Genomic DNA, 17,024 nt, shown 5'->3' with positions numbered 1-17,024 from the left:
GATAATATTTTGGATATGCTGGATTCCATAAAATAATATTATTAATTTCACTTATTTCCGCTTTTTTTTTTTTTTCCCCCTCTCCGAGTTAGGGTCTCCTTCTTGTAAAGCTGGAATTCACTATGTAGTCTCAGGGTGGCCTCGCACTCAAGGCGATCCTACCTCTGCTGGGATTAGAGACTGTGCCACCACGCCCAGCTCCGTTTGTGTTGATAAGAAAATTACCTCTGGGGCCCGCAGCAACATTTCTTTTCCTTCCTTCCTTTTTTTTTTTTTTTTTTTTCTTCGGGTTAGGGTTTCGCTCTAGCCCAGGCTGACCTGGAATTCACTATATACTGTTGTGGTGGCCTCGAACTCACAGCGATCCTCCTACCGGATCAAAGGCGAGCGCCACCACGCCCGGCCCGCAGCGAGGCGTTTCTACAGGACAGCCCTGCTCCAGGATGCAGGGATCACCGCAGTCGTCCCCACAACCAGAGGCCGCACGCGCACGCCGGAGTGCCAGGCTCACCTTTCAGCCCGTGTCGGAGGCAGTGCTCCATCACCACGAAGAACTGCTGCAAGGGGGCATGGTCCGCGTCCAGGCTGCGGCCCAGGCTCAGGGCCGACTGCAGCAAGACCTTGATGCTGAGTTTCATCATGTGCATCAGGTTGGCACGTTCCTCCATCATCTGGCTCTGGGACACTGAGGGCACAAGCAGGGGCCGAGGGTCAGTAGTGCCGGCGGGCAGGCGACCTGGACTCGCAGTCGACCGCTTGGGGACCTGCAGGCCAAAGCCAAGCCAAGGCTCCAAGCGGGTGGGAACCTGGACACACCGCCCGCCGCTCCGGAGACTCCGGGCGTTGCTAGGGCGACGGCTCCACCAAGACTCAACGCGACCGCCTTCTCACGCGACCGTACTTCACTGTGGGCCAATGACCGGGGTAGGATCCAGGAAGCCCCGCCCAAATGCGGAAGCGTGGCGGGAGACGCCATTTTGTGTCCTCTCCCGGACCGTCCGTCCGGGTGAGCCGCCAGCTAGAGAGGATCCTCCGCTGCCTTGTACCGGCCCTTTTACCCACGACGTGCACAATTTCTTGTTTTAAACACGTAAAAAAAAACCGCCATAAGTAATTTAGCTGTATCTCCACTTCCACGCCATTAATCTTGTCACTTTGAGAGTAAATGAGCGTCTCCAGTTAGTAAGGGGCACCTGTGACAAGTGCTTACCAAATAGTCTCTCAAGCCCAGGAAACGGACATTCTAGAAGTTAAAAATTGAGACCACAAACTAAAAGCCCTGGCCAGGTTTATAGTTGGGGTTAGGGCAAGGGCCAGTAGTGTTAGGGTAAGGTCTAGCTAGAGTTATCATTAAGTTTGGGATTGGAATTGGTGCTAGTGTTAGGTCTATGGCTACGGGTAGAGTAAGCGTTTAGGGTTAGGGCTAGGGCAAGTGTTAGGATTAGGTAGGGTTAGGTCCAGGTCTAAGGACAGGTTGTAGGGCTTGGACGAGAGTTAGGTTTGGAGTTAAAGCAAGTGCTAGTAGGATTAGGTCTAGGGCTATGGGTACTGTAAAAGACAGGGTTAGGGTTAATATTAGTGTTATGGTAAGGATTAAGTAGGGCTGGGATTTTGTCTAGGTTTAATATTAGGGCAAGGGTTAGGGTTAGGATTTGAACTAGGGCTTGATCTAGGACTAGGGTGGAGCCCACAGTGACCACCAAGGAGAACGAAACACGTGTGCTAAGGCAAGGAGCTTTATTTTGGGCTTAAGCTCAGACTCTTGACTTCACCAGTGCAGTGGATCTGTACAGGAGCCCTGAGCAGCAGGGGGGCAGGTTTTTCATAGGGATTTGAACAAAGAAGTAGGGGAATGGTTACATGATTGGTAGATTTAAGCAGTAACTGCACTTGTATTTTTCTGATAAGCATAGGGTGCTGGTGGGCAGGGGGCTAGAGGAATTTCAAGCAAATTAGGTAATCTTTTTTGTGATTGGCTATGTGTGTTTGAGGAAGTTAAGCAGTTTATGACCATAGAAATGTATGGCATAAGCAGTTTGTGGTCTTTTTTCTGTAACTGTTAAATTCTTATTTAAGCCTTGCCGGGAAACAGAAACTTAGGCCTACTGGTGACTCTGAAGCCTGTCATGGTGTCCCTCTGGTTTCTGAGTACTTTAGGGTTAGACCTAGAGTTATGGTTAGGTTTAGGGTTATGGCTAGGGCTAGGGGGTCAGCATTAGTGTTAGAGTAAGGGTTAGGTCTATAGGTAGTGCTAGGGTCAGGGTTACAATTAGGTTTAGGACCAGATCTAGGCTCGGCTAGGATTAGCTAGGGCTAGTGTTAGAGTTAGGGTTAGGTTTGCAGTTAGAGCAAGTGCTACAGCTGGGGCTATTAAGGATGGGGTTAAGGTTACTGTTTGTTAGTGTTATGGCTAGCATTAATGTTAGGGTAAGGATTAGGGCTAATGGTTAGGGTCAGGGTTAAGGCCAGGTCTAGGGCAAGGGGTAAGGTTAGTGTTATGTTTGGGGTTAGAGCTAGTGGTAGGGTTAGGACTAGTGCTATGATGCCCCTGTCTCTGAACCCATTCCATCCTTCAACCTTGCTATTGGAGTGGGAGGTGACCAGTTCCTGTTTGCAGCTATCTGGCTTCTATGGAGGCCATGCAACATTTCATATTTATTGCCTCCTAGTATTTCGTGAGAACTACTTGTTTAATCTTTTAGTTTCTGTGTCTAGTTGTTTGCCTCTTACTGGTCTGTATATTCTGGATATGTACATTGATATGACATATAACTAAAAATATTTATCTGTATATACACATACATACACATATATAAACACCTTTGGATAAATATATACAAACTAAACTATAGTTAAGTCTAAAAGGGTGATATCACTTGGGAGGCAGAGGTAGGAGGATCGCCGTGAGTTCGAGGCCACCCTGAGACTACATAGCGAATTCCAGGTCAGCCTGAGCCAGAGTGAGACCCTACCTCGAAAAACCAAAAAAAAAAAAAAAAAAAAAAAAAAGTGATATTATAATAAATGACTTTGTAACACTGACTGCAACAATCTGGGGCTAAAAATTCTCTTAGCAAAGGTGAGACAGCTATTGGGAAAGTCAATATTTCGTGTTGGTTGTGAAGAGGGAAGTGGGTTAAGCAAAGCATTTAGACAGGAATGGCAAAATCATTTTTAATTTCTGAGAAAATCTCATGAGTTAAATTTCTACATTATAAAGAAGTGCATTGGAAAAGGAAATAAAACCGAGGTAGGGGACTAGGGGAGCAAGGAAAAAAGGAACAAAATAAACTTTTGCAAGAAGGAAAAACCACTGAATATGCCATAACCATAGAAATAGTTTGTAAAGATTTACTTATGGCTGGGTGTGGTGGCGCATACCTTTAATCCCAGCATTTGGGAGGCAGAGGTAGGAGAATTGCAGTGAGTCTGAAGCCACCCTGAGACTACATAGTGAATTCCAGGTCATCCTGGGATACAGCAAAACCCTATGTCAAACCCCACCCCCTCCAAAAAAAGATTTACCCATGAATAAGACATCACACCAGGAATTTTCAAGTAAGACAGGACATATAAGGTTAGACTTGCCATGGGCTAGGTATGCCCACATGTTTTAAAGAACCAAACTTCTTTTCTAACTTTATAGGGTAATTTCTGATCTCATATCTTAATACAGTGACATCAGTTGCAAAATTCTTTGATTAAAAAATTCTGTATTGGGGCTGGGGAGATGGCTCAGCAGTTAAGGTGCTTGCTTACAAAGCCTGACGGCCTAGAGTTCAATTCCTCAGTGCCCATGTAAGCCAAATGCACAAAGTGGCACATGCATCTGGAGTTCATCTGCAGTGGCTAGAGGCCCTGGCACACCTCTCTGTCTGTCTCTCTTATATCTCTCTCTGCTTGTAAATGAGTTAATAAAAACATTTTTAGGGCTGGAGAGATGGCATTTGCCTGCAGAACCAAAGGACCCAGGTTCAATTCCCCAGGACCCACATAAGCCAGATGTACAGGGTGGCACATGCATCTGGAGTTTGTTTATAGTGGTTGAAGGCCTTGTCATGTCCATTCCCTCTCTATATATCTGCCTCTTTCTCTCCCTCACTTTCTCTCTCTGAAATAAAAAAATAAATAAAATATTTTAAAATTTTTGTATTGGCAAACAGCAACAGCAAACAAAATAAACACTATTCAACTGTTCTTTGGTCTTGCTAAAGTACTGTTTTGGTTTATTCCCTCCATTGTTAAATATGCCTAGGCTGCACAGTTCTGCAAGCCAGGTAATGTTCAATTCTTTTCTTTGAATAAAAACAAAGGAACAGCCAAAAAGTGTGACATTTAGAGCAATGTGCTTTGTGATATGTAATCTGGAAGGAGTTCAAAGGTGAGCAACATTGTCATAAAAAAACTTGTCCAATTCTATTACTTATGTGAGGCAGGTTTCTCAGGGATCATAGTCATGAAAAGCAAAATTCAGACTAAAATTAATGGTGAGTTCTATCACGCTTTAGCAGTAAGTCATATGCATTCATCTACAGATATATGCTGATGAAAGCCAACCACTCAGTACACTAAGAGATATAAATCAAGAAAAAATTATGCATAATTATTTATAAAAATTGTATTTGTTTCTTCTTAAAAATATATTTTTTTGAGAGAATTGGCATGCCAGGGCCTCCAACCACTGTGCTCACACTCTAGACACAAGTGCCACCTTGTGTGTCTGGCTTATGTGGGACCTGGAGGGTCAAACATGGGTCCTAAGGCTCCACAGGCAAGCACCTTAACCTCTAATCCATCTCTCCAGCCCCCCAAAATTTTATTTTTATTTATTTATTACAGAGGGAGAGAGAATGACAGAGAGAGAGAGGGAGGGAGGGAGGGAGGGAGGGAGGGAAGGGAGGGAAAGAGAGAGAGACAGGGCATGCCAGAACCTCTAGCAACTGTAAACGAATACCAGACACATGTGCTACCATGTACATCTGGTTTATGTGGGTTCTGGGGAATCAAACTTAGGTCCTTAGGCTTCACAGGCAAGTGCCTTAACCACTAAGCCATCTCTAGCCCAGAACTAAAAATTTGATATCCCAAGTTTGAAACCTGGAGGTTGTGTGTGTGCGCGCGTGTGTATGTTAGAGGGGATTACTGGAGACTAATGAACTAATGAACAGCCATACAAGTTGGAGTTCTTCAGGGGTCATGTGGGGAAACATGATAAGGCACTATCCCAAGCAGTCAGTGGTGGAGGCATGCCCCACTTTTAGGAGGAGGAGTGTTGTCAGCCATTGCTTGCACCTGCAGCTCACTTTCTCATCTACTCATCCTAGATTCAGACTCAGGAAAACGAGAGTTGGGTCAATCTTTTAGCTATTCTGCCTGTCAATTTTACTAGGTTTCTGGCCTTGGCTAATCTTTTCACATCTCAGCAACAATTTAACATAACTCACAGAGCACTCTCAAGTCCTACACTTACTGAACTGCCATGTGAATGGTTGATTAGCAATGCTGACTGTGACTATCTTCCAGGAGAGGAGCTATAACTTACAGGAGTCAAGCTGCTGAGAAGATGAACTTGAGAGAACACGTCCAAGCTCAAGGGGTTTAGAAATGCTTTTTGTTGGATTCTGAGTTAAAGAGGAACGGCTGGACTTCCTCACAGTGACTCTAAATTGAGAGTCGTCCTGCAGTGTGTCTTGCATGACTAGTTTTCTTTTCTTGTGGTATTGGGAAACCAGTGTCTGGTACCTGCTGAGTAGCTACAGTATTACTGGGCTAAATTCCTGACTACATGTTCTTTTGAAAATTTTTTCCCCTTTTTTGTTTTTTTTGAGCTAGGGTCTCACTCTGGCCCAGGCTGACCTGGAATTCACTATGGAGTCTCAGGGTGGCCTTGAACTCATGGCAATCCTCCTACCTCTCTGCCTTCTGAGTGTTGGGATTAAAGGCATGCACCATCATGCCTGGCTCTTTAATTTTTTTTTTTTTTTTTTGGTTTTCAAGGTAGGGTCTCACTATAGCCCAGGTTTACCTGGAATTCACTATGTAGTCTCAGGGTGGCCTTGAACTCATGGCAACCCTTCTACCTCTGCCTCCAGAGTGCTGAGATTAAAGGTGTGTGCTACCATGCCCGGCTTTTAAAATTTTTAACGTGTACACATTTATGTGCATGTGCACATGCATGCAGAGGACAGAGAACATAAAGCTAGACATGCAAAATGGTGCATTTATTTGGAGTTCTATTGCAGTGCCAAGAGGCCCTGACATGTCCATATTTTGTCTCAAATAAATAAATAAATAAAATAAATAAATAAATAAAACTATAAAAAAAATGGGGCGGGGGGCTGTAGAGATGGCTCAGCAGTTAAGGGGCTTCCTAGCAATGCCTGATGACCTGGGTTCAATTTCCCAGTACCCACATAAAGCCAGTTGCACAAAGTGGCACATGAGTCTGGAATTCATTTGTAGTGGCTAGAGGCCTGGCACGACCATTTTCTCTGCCTCTTTCCCTATCTTTCTGTCTGTGTTTGTAAATAAATATTGAAAATAAACCAGGAGCTGGAGAGATGACTAATTGGTTAAAGTGCTTGCCTGCAAAGCCTAACAACCCAAGTTCACTTCCCTAGTACCCATGTAAAGCCAGATACACAAAGTGGCACATGCATCTGGAGTTTGGAGCAGCTGGAGGCCTTGGAATGTCCATTCTCTATGCCTGTCTTGCTCTCTTGTTGCTTGCAAATAAATAAATGAATAAAAATATTAAAAACAAACACCAAGGGGCTGGGGAGATGGCTCAGCGGATAAGGTGCTTGCCTGCAAAGCCTAAGGGCCAGGGTTTGATTGCCCAGTACCCACATAAAGCCAGATATACAAAGTACTGCATGCATCTGGAGTTTGTTTGCAGTGGCTGGAGGCCCTGTCATGCCCATTCTCTCTCTCCTCACAAGTAAATAAATAAAATATAAAACAAAACAAAAAACCCAAACCAGCCAGGTGTGGTGGCACATACCTTTGATCCTAGCCCTCAGGAGGCAGAGGTAGGAAGATTATCATGAATTCAAGGCCAGCCTGGAACTACAGAGCGAGTTCCAGGACAGCCTGTGCTAGAGAACCTACCTTGAAAAAAAAAAAATAAATAAACAACGATGGCTGGAGAGAGAGTAGTTAGTAGTTAAGGTGCTTGCCTGAGAAGACTAAGGACCCAGGTTCGATCCCTCAGTAGCCACATAAGACAGATGTAAAAGGTGGTACATGTGACCGGACTTCGTTTGCATTGGCTGGAGGCCCTGGTGTGCTCATTCTCTCTCTCTCTCTGTGCCTCTTCTCTCTCTACAAATAAGTAAAATAAAATAAATGTCATCTGGCAAGAAAGTGTTGCTCCCAGTCAGCCTCTGCTCCTAAGCTGCCTCCTCTGGAAACTCTCCTGAGGAGAAACCCTGCTTTCATCATGTGGGTAACTTTGTTGATGGCTGACTGGTGTCACAGGATGGCTGGGCTCTGAGAAATGCAGGACCTGACAGTTCATCAAGAAACATTGCAGTTGGCAGTTACTAATGACTGCTTCTGCAAATCAGCCTGACCTTCTCAACACAAAGGGTTTTTGATTATGACTGAAGAATTTTCAATAGACAACCAGGCAGCCTAGGCCACCTTCTACTACAGGTGGAAACAGCCCCAACATCCTCACGCCCTGAATTCAGCCTTCAGAGGAGTCCCCACCTTGGTGGTTCTACCCATTTCTGATAGGTTGCTGTCTTGCTTGTGAATAAGCCTGCCCACTCTGTCTTTGCTGTGATTCTGATTTCTATACCATAAAGCCCTTTATATTCAGAATCTGGCCCATCAGAGCTCACTAGAGCAGAACTGCTCCCTCTCATTTTGCTCTTACCTGCCACACTCACATTAGCAGATTAATGGTGACAGGGATCAGACTGTTGGGTCCTGGCCCCAGCTTTTCTTTCTCTCCTCTTCTCTTCTCTTCTCTCTCTCTCTCTCTCTCTCTCTCTTTCTTTCTTTCTTTCCTGAGGTAAGGTCTCACTGCAACCCAGGCTGACCTGGAATTCACTATGTAGTGTCAGGGTGGCCTCAAACTCATGGTGATCCTCCTACCTCTGAAAGACCCAGAAACTAAATTAACGCCATGAAGGGATTCAGTAAGGTGCTGCCCTGGCTGGGCCTAACTTTCAGGTTTTCCATTTAGGCAGAAGTGTTATGAGCATGTAAGGACCAGCATATGGTCCAGGGCCAGTTTAGGATAAACAAGTTTGTTGTGAGAGTAAAAAATGCAAAGTCAAAGCTTGTAAGCTAAACTCTGTGTGCAGTGACATAGTAGAGATTAGCAGATGTGTGTGTGAAACTATTAGATAAGCATTGGAAGGTATAAAAACCCCAGCTGCTCAGCAACCATTGTCTCAGTCTCCCCGACACTATGACTGACTGAAAGGTTGCTCAGCGGTCCTGACTGAGACCCCTGCGAGTACATCACCGATCCAAATTCATCAGCCCGACACTCTGTTCAAACGCTGTCCGAATGATCATCTGTAAGCTAAAGCACTAGCTTACGTCAGCCGACCAAGACTTGGCTTAGAGCGCCGCAAACCGGAAGTAAACAACGTCGCAGCTCAAACCTCGCGTTGTCAGGTCGTAAAACGTTGTAGCTCAAATCTCGCATTGTCAGGTCGTATACATGTTAGACTCGTTAGAAATATTCTTGTGTTAATAATATTATATTAGCTATAATATTATTTGTGATAGTTTGGACTTGCTTGTGCGTGACTTTCATCCCAGTAAACTCCTTTGCAAGTATACCAGTGTCTGAGTATCATTGACCTTCGCCGGCGGAATCCACTCAACCAATCATCTTTGAGAGTGCTTGCGACAAGAAGGCAACCGCCCTGACATATGGTTAGGGAAGGTGCCCACCCCAAGGACGGAGTCACCCCTAGCCTAGGCATGCCCAGAACATGCCTGAGGCCTGTCCTCTCTGTTCTTTCTGCCCCAGCCAATCATAATGAAGACTACCTCATCTGCCTGGGGTCCCCTAGCTCCCACCTCTGTCCTGCCCCCAACCTTGCCCGCCAAAATCTTCCTGCCTCTGTCCTGTCCCCAATTTGGCCCTCCGAAATCCCAAGCCAATCAGAAAAATACTGTGTAAATCAAACAATCATGTACCCATCCCCTTCTTCTATGCTCAAGTCCCTATAAAAACCCTACCCTGCCACTACTTGGGGCTCTTGCATGGATCCACTGCATTGGTGAAGTCAAGGGACCGAGCTGAAGCCCGAATTAAAACAAAGCTCCTTGTCCTTGTATACATATTTGGTTCTCCTTGGTGGTCAGTGGGGGTGCTGAGAACTGGGCACAACACCTCTCCTGAGTGCTGGAATTAAAGGCTTGTGCCACTATGCCTGAGAGAGAGAGAGAGAGAGAGAGAGAGAGAGAGAGAGGGAGAGTGTTATGAGCATGTAAGGACCAGCATATGGTCCAGGGCCAGTTTAGGATAAACAAGTTTGTTGTGAGAGTAAAAAATGCAAAGTCAAAGCTTGTAAGCAAAACTAAGACTAACTGTGTGCACTGACGTAGTAGAGATTAGCAGATGTGTGTGTGGAACTATTAGATAAGTATTGGAAGGTATAAAAACCCCAGCTGCTCAGCAACCATTGTCTCAGTCTCCCTGACACTATGACTGACTGAAAGGCTGCTCAGCAGTCCTGACTGAGACCCCCGCGAGACACATCACTGATCCGAATTCATCAGCCCGACACTGTCCGAATGATCATCCATAAGCCAGAGCACTAGCTTATGCCAGCGGACCAAGACTTGGCATGGAGCGCAGCTCGAACCTCGTGTTGGTCAGGTTGTAAAACATCGCAGCTCAAACCTCGCATTGGTCAGGTCGTAAAATGTCGCAGCTCAAACCTCGCATTGGTCAGGTCGTAAAACGTGGCAACTCAAATCTCGCGTTGTCAGGTCGTATACATGTTAGACTCGTTAGAAATATTCTTGTGTTAGTAATGTAGCGATGAATATACCTTGGTTATATATTATATTAGCTATAATATTATTTGTGATAGTTTGGACTTGCTTGTGCGTGACTTTCATCCCAGTAAACTCCTTTGCAAGTATACCAGTGTCTGAGTATCATTGGCCTTCGCTGGCGGAATCCTCTCAACCAATCATCTTTGAGAGTGCTTGCGACAGAGAGAGAGAGAGAGGAAGGGAGAGAGAGAGAGAGAGAAAGGGAGGGAGGGAGGGAGGGAAAGAAAATGAGAATATGGGTACACCAGGGCTTCCAGCCACTGCAAATGAGCTCCAGATGCATGTACCACTCTGTGCATCTGGCTTTATGTAGTGTGGGGGTTTGATTCAGATGACCCCTGTTAGGTCAGGACAGGCTCCCAAAATGGAGTCACCAAGGACAGCAGTATGATGAAAGAGACAGAAGTAGGTGGATTATCAACATTCCTCAAGAAACTGCCCAGCCATTATCTCCCTTCCTTGCCTAACAATGCCCCCAAGTCATGGTTTCCAGACCCCTTATCTCATAAATTGCCTGGTCTTGCCTCACACCCTGGCTATCTTAGATCTCCCCTAAAGAAACCTTTTTTATTCAAGTTTTCCCTTCTTCACCTTCCCCAAACTGAACAAGCCCTATAAAGCCCACTACCTAAAAACTCAGGTTTGCTGTACTCTGCTCTTGTGAGTCAGCCCTGGCACCTTATGCTTTTCCATAATAAAAGCCTTTATCTTTGCCTCAGAGTGGATTGCATGGTCTTGGTCACTCCCAAACCTTACATCTGATGACTTCACTTGCATAGAAGGCTCCCGGTTGCCCTCTTGGGCGGCCAGACCTCCTTTCCCCGATCAGACCACTGAGCTTTCACTGACCCTCTGAAGGCTTCGGACCATCTATGTCTGATATTGGCTTTCACATCTACCACAGTTTGGCCTCACTTTTCTTCCCTTCTTTGTCTTCTTCCTTCTCCATAAGTGCCCCTCTTGGATTGGCCTGCTCTCGGGTTTAAGCCCTCTTCATGGAAGCCATGCTGGAAAACCAGGTTATACCCCTCACCCGCTTCTGGGTCCCAACCCAGGTCTCGAGAAAGATGCACACTCGACACCTCAGGTCTCTTGCTATCTGGTCTACTGTATTCTAAGGGGAGCCTTCTGGTAAGGTTCCACCATCTCGGGACACTCTCTCCCTTCCTCCTCCCCCTCCTGAGGTCTCATCTTTCAATGCCAGTTGCTTATGCCATCGGGAACACAGTTGCCTGCCTTGTCCACTAATAGGCTAAAAAGTCAACAGCTGTGACCTGTACAGCCTCTGCCTACGTGGGAGGTGCAGGCCCCATTCATCCTGATGGGCCGGGGGTCATATTTGTATTCTGTGTAAACCCAGTTTAAGCCCTGGTTGCTTTCTCTCACCCTTGTTTTGCTTTTTCCCTGTCTAATTAAGAACTTATATCCTCTATTACTCTTGGATGACATCTTATTTTTCTCTGCAACTCTGCCTGGCCACAATATAAGCTGGATAATAGATCTAAGTGGCCTGAACATGGTACTGTTGATTTCTAAATTCTCACTGATTTAGAAAACTGCCAATGTACAGGCAGGTGGTCCAAAATACCCTACATTTAAGCATTTCTCACTCTGCATGCACGGCCTTCTCTCTGCTCTACCTGTTCTTCTCACCAGGTCCTTGTAGCCAAGGTCTCAGGAATGCGCTCTCATTCAACCCCTCTCCCATATTCATCCTCACCATTTGCTTTTGACCTGGATGCCATAGATGACCTGGCCCCCAATGGCTCTTCCGGCTCCTCCAGCTCCCTCAGCCTCTCCTGACTCCCTGCATGATAACAAGGTTTGATTTCAATCTTTGGTGTTGTAAATAGAATAGAAATCTAAAATAGGAATGCATAGCTTCTGAATGAATGAATGCATGAGGGGGAAATGGCTGTTTGGAGTCTGTATGAAAAGTACACTTGAGAGTTGGGCGTGGTGGTGCACGCCTTTAATCCCAACACTTGGGAGGCAGAGGTAGGAGGATCACTGTGAGTTCGAGGCCACCCTGAGACTACATAGTGAATTCCAGGTCAGCCTGGACTAGAGTAAGACCCTATCTCAAAAAACAAAAAACAAAAAAAAAATAAAAAAATAAGAAGAAAAGTGCACTTGAAATGAATGTGTGTGTTATGTATGTGGCTCACAGCTCTAAGGCTGCAAAATAATTTCTGTTCTGAACAGTGCCATTTTGTTGGGCCTTGAGAGGCCCAGGCGTGAGGCCTAGTGGAACTTCCTGAGCCTAGCTAAATTTTGGCGACCTGTCTCTGGCCAGCTAGGACTCAGCAAGACACTTCTTACATGCCACTTCGCTCAGGAGTTGGAATTATCATTTCAATAGTCACAGTTTACTGTTGGCCCTTACCTCTTCCCCCATCCTAAAATCCCTGCCTTTGTCCCCAAAATTATATGGGCAACTGCTTGTAACAATAAAGCAAGTTCCTGTGAGTCCCTGCTTCCACAAGACTCCAACTCAGTGTGGTTTTTCTCCAGTGAATAGGAGAGGTTTTGAGTCGTCTGATGCTCACTCTTCCTCCTCAACCCCTTGGGAGGAACCAGCAGGCCTGGTTCCTCCTCAGCACTACCTACCTGCCGGGGAGGAGCCCAGCACAATTTCATTGTGGGGGATGTTCTCCATCAAGCCCACTGTACTAGATGGCATGACCAACTTTTACTGTTGAGTATCCCCTAGAAGAAACACTGAAAGTAATTAAGATCACAGGCAAACAACAACAACAAACAAGATTATCCTATTTCTTTTTTTTTTTTTTTTGTCGTTGTTTTGTCCAGGTAGGGTCTCACTCTGGCCCAGGCTGACCTGGAATTAACTATGTAGTCTCAGAGTGGCCTTGAACTCATGAAGATCCTCTTACCTCTGCCTCCCAAATGCTGGGATTAAAGGCATGTGCCACCACGCCCAGCTTGAGATTCTCCTATTCTTAAAGAGTTGTAAAATGGCAGGATCAGAGAGCTGCCTTATAGCCCTGAGGGAAGTGCAAAACTCCAAAACTATCCCTGGAATTAAAAAAAAAAAAAAAAAGTTTATGCTGTCCCACTGTGTTCCCGAGGGATAGGATGCTAGAACCTGGGGAAAAATTGCTGTGGCTGGGACAGCTCTCCATAGCAAGGGTAAAAGTAGAGGACGTCCTAGAAGAAATTTACAACTGTTTTAAAGTTTACTTTTGTTTCTCTATACTTCTGTGGGACTAATAACAGAAAAGCAGTCTCAAGATTTATATTTAAATTTAGAAGTGCTCAATACTGAGTTTGTAAGAAAATTTCTAATAATGCTCAAATCTACTTTCATCTTTTTTTTTTTTTTTTACAAAAAGTGTGCTTCAGTAAAGTTGTAAAAAAAAAAAAAGCTCCTAAATCAATAAATGATAAAATCTATGTATATTCTCAGTATACATACAAACCTGGTCTACTCTTCTATAAAAAGTTATTTCAAAAGGCCTTTATTAAGTCTTACGATAAGAGCAATAAAAGTTTTTGTTGGTAGATAACTGACTAAAGAAAATAAACTGCAAAAAAGAAACCCTTTAAATGTTGGATGAAAAAGATTGTTGCAGAATGGTTATATAGATTGTAGAGTAAAAGTATGTGGATGAAGGTATGATTAAGCTTACCAGAGTGCCACAGGCAGTCAGGTTCACATTGCTGGCAGAAATCACCCGACCCCAGGTCATGGTTTCCTACCCCTTTATCTCATAAGTTGCCTGGTCACTATTCTTGTCTCACACCCTGGCTATTAGATCTCCCCTAAAGGAACCTTTATTTTTTTTTTTATTTTTTTTGTTTATTTATTTATTTGAGAGTGACAGACAGAGAGAGAAAGAGGTGGGGGCGGGGGGCGTGCCAGGGATTCCAGCCACTGCAAACGAACTCCAGACACATGCGCCCTCTTGTGCATCTGGCTAACGTGGGTCCTGGGGAATCGAGCCTCGAACCGGGGTCCTTAGGCTTCACAGGCAAGCGCTTAACGGCTAAGCCATTTCTCTAGCCTGGAACCTTTATTTTTATTTATTTTATTTTTTCGAGGTAAGGTCTTACTTTAGCCCAGGCTGACCTGGAATTCACTGTGTAGTCTTAGGGTGGCCTTGAACTCACGGCAATCCTACCTCTGCCTCCTAAATTCTGGGATTAAAGGTGTGTGCCACCATGTCTGGCTAAAGGAACCTTTTTAATTCAAGTTTTCCCTTCCTCACCTTCCTCCAATTGAACAAGCCCTATAAAGTGCACTACCTAATAGGTCAGGTTAGCTGTACTCTCTTCTTGTGAGTCAGCCCTGACAGCTCATGCTTTTCCTGAAAAGCTTTCATCTTTGCCTCAGAGTGATTTGTGTGGTCTTGTTCACTCCCCAACTTTACAACCCCCATAAATTTGTGTCCTAAATGCTAGGTCCCAGGCTGAGGAAATGGCTTAGCGATTAAGGCATTTGCCTACAAAGCCTAAGGACCCTGGTTTGATTCCCCAAGGCCCACGTAAACCAGCTGCACAAGGGGGTGCATGTGTCTGGAGTTTGTTTGTAGTGACTAGAGGCCCTGGTGTGCTTATTTTCTCTTTCTCTTTATCTGCCTCTCCCCCACTCTCTCTCAAATAAATAAATAAAATATTAAAAAAGAATTAAATGCTAGGTTCCCAGCTGTTGGCAATTTGGGAACCGAAGCCTCCTGGAGGCAGTGTATTGTTGGGGGCAGGCTTATAAGCTTATAGCCAGTTTTCCCTTGCCAGTGTTTGGCACACTATCCTGCTGATGTTGTACACCTAATGTCGGCCAGGAGGTGATGTCCACCTTCTGCCCATGCCAACATTTCCCCCTGCTATCATGGAGCTTCCTCTCAAGTGTGTAAACCCATATTAAACCCTTTCCTTCTACAAGTTGTTCTTGGTTATTTTCTGCCAGTGACATGAAGCTGACTGCAACAGTAAAACTGGTACCGTGAAATGTAGTTATTGCTAAAAACCTGACTGTGGCTTTTGGCCTTTTGGGACTGATATGAGGGAGGGACATGGAAGGATTTGAAACCTTGGCCTAAGAGATGCCTTCCAGTGCCGTAAATACAGCTTGATGGACTATTCAGGTCAGAATTGAAAGACCTGAATGCAGTAAGAACTACGAACTACGAGGTTTGGCTTATGAGAGTAAGAAAGAGCTTTGTCTGGACTGGGCTAGAAGCTGTTTGTGTGAGAGGCTTGCTGTTATGCCCATGCCCTGAGAACTTGTGCAGGGTTTCATTGGGTAGAAATGGACTGATGTAAGCAGAGGGATATGGCACAGAACAAATGAAATCTTTGGGCCGAAACTATTGCGCATTCAACTGCAATTATTTGAGAGATTACCTTTGAGAATGGGCCAGTTGAACTGCACTGGGACAACAGGAAGAATGCAAACTCTTTTGAAGGGGCCTGAATGTTGAAAGAGTGTCCTGTTCTTTAAAGTCTACTTTAATCCCTTTTGGATCAACAAGTTGGCAGTCCACCTGGTATTATGGAATATAACAAATGCAAGAAAGTGGGCCATTGATTTGTAACATGGTTTTGTATTTTGGAAATGGCCACAGGCTGTGTGAAGGAGGCTTGTTGGATTAACTGCGTGGAAGCCTAATAGAGCCATGTGGATGGACCATGGGTTGCAGTGGACACCCAAGAAAAATGCCAAGACTATGGAGAGCTGCTGGCAGCAGATGAGGTTTCCCAGTGCTGTGATTAGCCTAACTGGAGGGGCAGAATTGGAACTCCATAGACTTGTCACTGGTTAGAATTATTGGACTTGGAAACTTGTCACTGGCTAGAGCTGTTGAACTCAGAACTGTAGATTTGATGTTTGCTCTGTGTATTTATTTATTTACATATTTATTTGAGAGCAACATGCAGAGAGAGAGAGACAAAGAGGCAGAGGGGGAGAGAGAAAGAGGGAGAAAAAAATGTGTGCATCAGGGCCTCCAGCCACTGCAAGCAAACTCCAGATGCATGTGCCACCTTGCGCATCTGGTTTACGTGGGTACTGGGGAATCAAGCCTCGAACCGGGGTCCTTAGGCTTCATAGGCAAGCACTGAACAGCTAAGCCATTTCTCTAGCCCCTGCCCTGTTTGTTTTAAATCTTGTATTGGTCAAATATTTCTTTGCTCTGCCCACTGCCATATTTTGCAGTATGAGTATTTATTCTGTGCCATTATTTTATTTTATTTTTTTGGTATTACAGTTCAGTTACAGATTTTGGGCTATGGGGATGTTTAAACTTCACTGGGATTGATAAAAAACTATGGGGATTTTTGAAATTTGACTGAATGCATTGCATTTTATACCATGGATGGTTTATGGGGGTCAGGGGCAGAATGTGGTAGTTTGATCAGGTGTTTTTCATAAACTTATGTGTTCTGAATGCTAGGTCCCCAGCTGGTGACAATTTGGGAGCTGGAACCTCCCGGAGGCAGTGTATTGTTGGGGGCAGGCTTATGGGTGTTATAGCTAGCTTCCTCTTGCACATTCTCCTGCTGCTGTTGCCCACTTGATGTTGGCCAGGAGGTGATGTCCATCCTCTGTTCATGCCATCATTTTCCACTGCCATCATGGAGCTTCCCCTTGAGTGTATACGCCCAAATAAATCCTTTCCTCCTACAAGCTGCTCTTGGTTGGGTGTTTTCTGTCAGAAACACCAAGCTCACTGAAATGCGTGTTTACTGGGGAATTGAACTCAGGTTATTAGGCTTTATGGGCGAGTGCTTCAACAACTAAGCCATCTTTCCAGCCCTTATTTGTTAATTTATTTTTAATATTATTTATTTATTTGAGGGAAAGAGGCAGATAGAGAATGGGAGCACCAGGGCTTCTAGCCACTGCGAAGGAACTCCAGATGCATGTGCTACGTGTGCATTTGGCTTTACATGGATACTGGGGAATAGAACCTGGGTCCTTTGTCTTTGCAGGCAAGCTCCTTAACTGCTAAGCCATCTTTCCTGCCCATTTT

At 44.9% G+C, this 17,024-nt stretch overlaps 1 protein-coding gene across 2 annotated transcripts in view; it reads right to left on the bottom strand.

Annotated features, from left to right (window-relative positions):
• Rufy1 (RUN and FYVE domain containing 1) overlaps nucleotides 1-17,024 on the bottom strand; it is a 73,712-nt gene that overhangs the window by 43,751 nt on the left and 12,937 nt on the right. Inside the window, exon 2 of one of the 2 annotated variants that reach the window (XM_004666619.2) lies at nucleotides 512-685. In XM_004666619.2, coding sequence (XP_004666676.1) covers nucleotides 512-671 — 160 coding nt within the window. In that variant the 5' untranslated portion in view covers nucleotides 672-685. Of the gene's footprint in view, nucleotides 1-511; nucleotides 846-17,024 lie in introns of those variants that run through there. The other variant, XM_045152541.1, reaches the window with a different exon arrangement.

Source organism: Jaculus jaculus, chromosome 6 (genome assembly GCF_020740685.1).
Source record: "Jaculus jaculus isolate mJacJac1 chromosome 6, mJacJac1.mat.Y.cur, whole genome shotgun sequence".
Taxonomy (NCBI): Eukaryota; Metazoa; Chordata; class Mammalia; order Rodentia; family Dipodidae; genus Jaculus; species Jaculus jaculus.
Note: the sequence above shows the minus strand (reverse complement) of the source record. Positions and strands in the feature narration are given on the sequence as shown.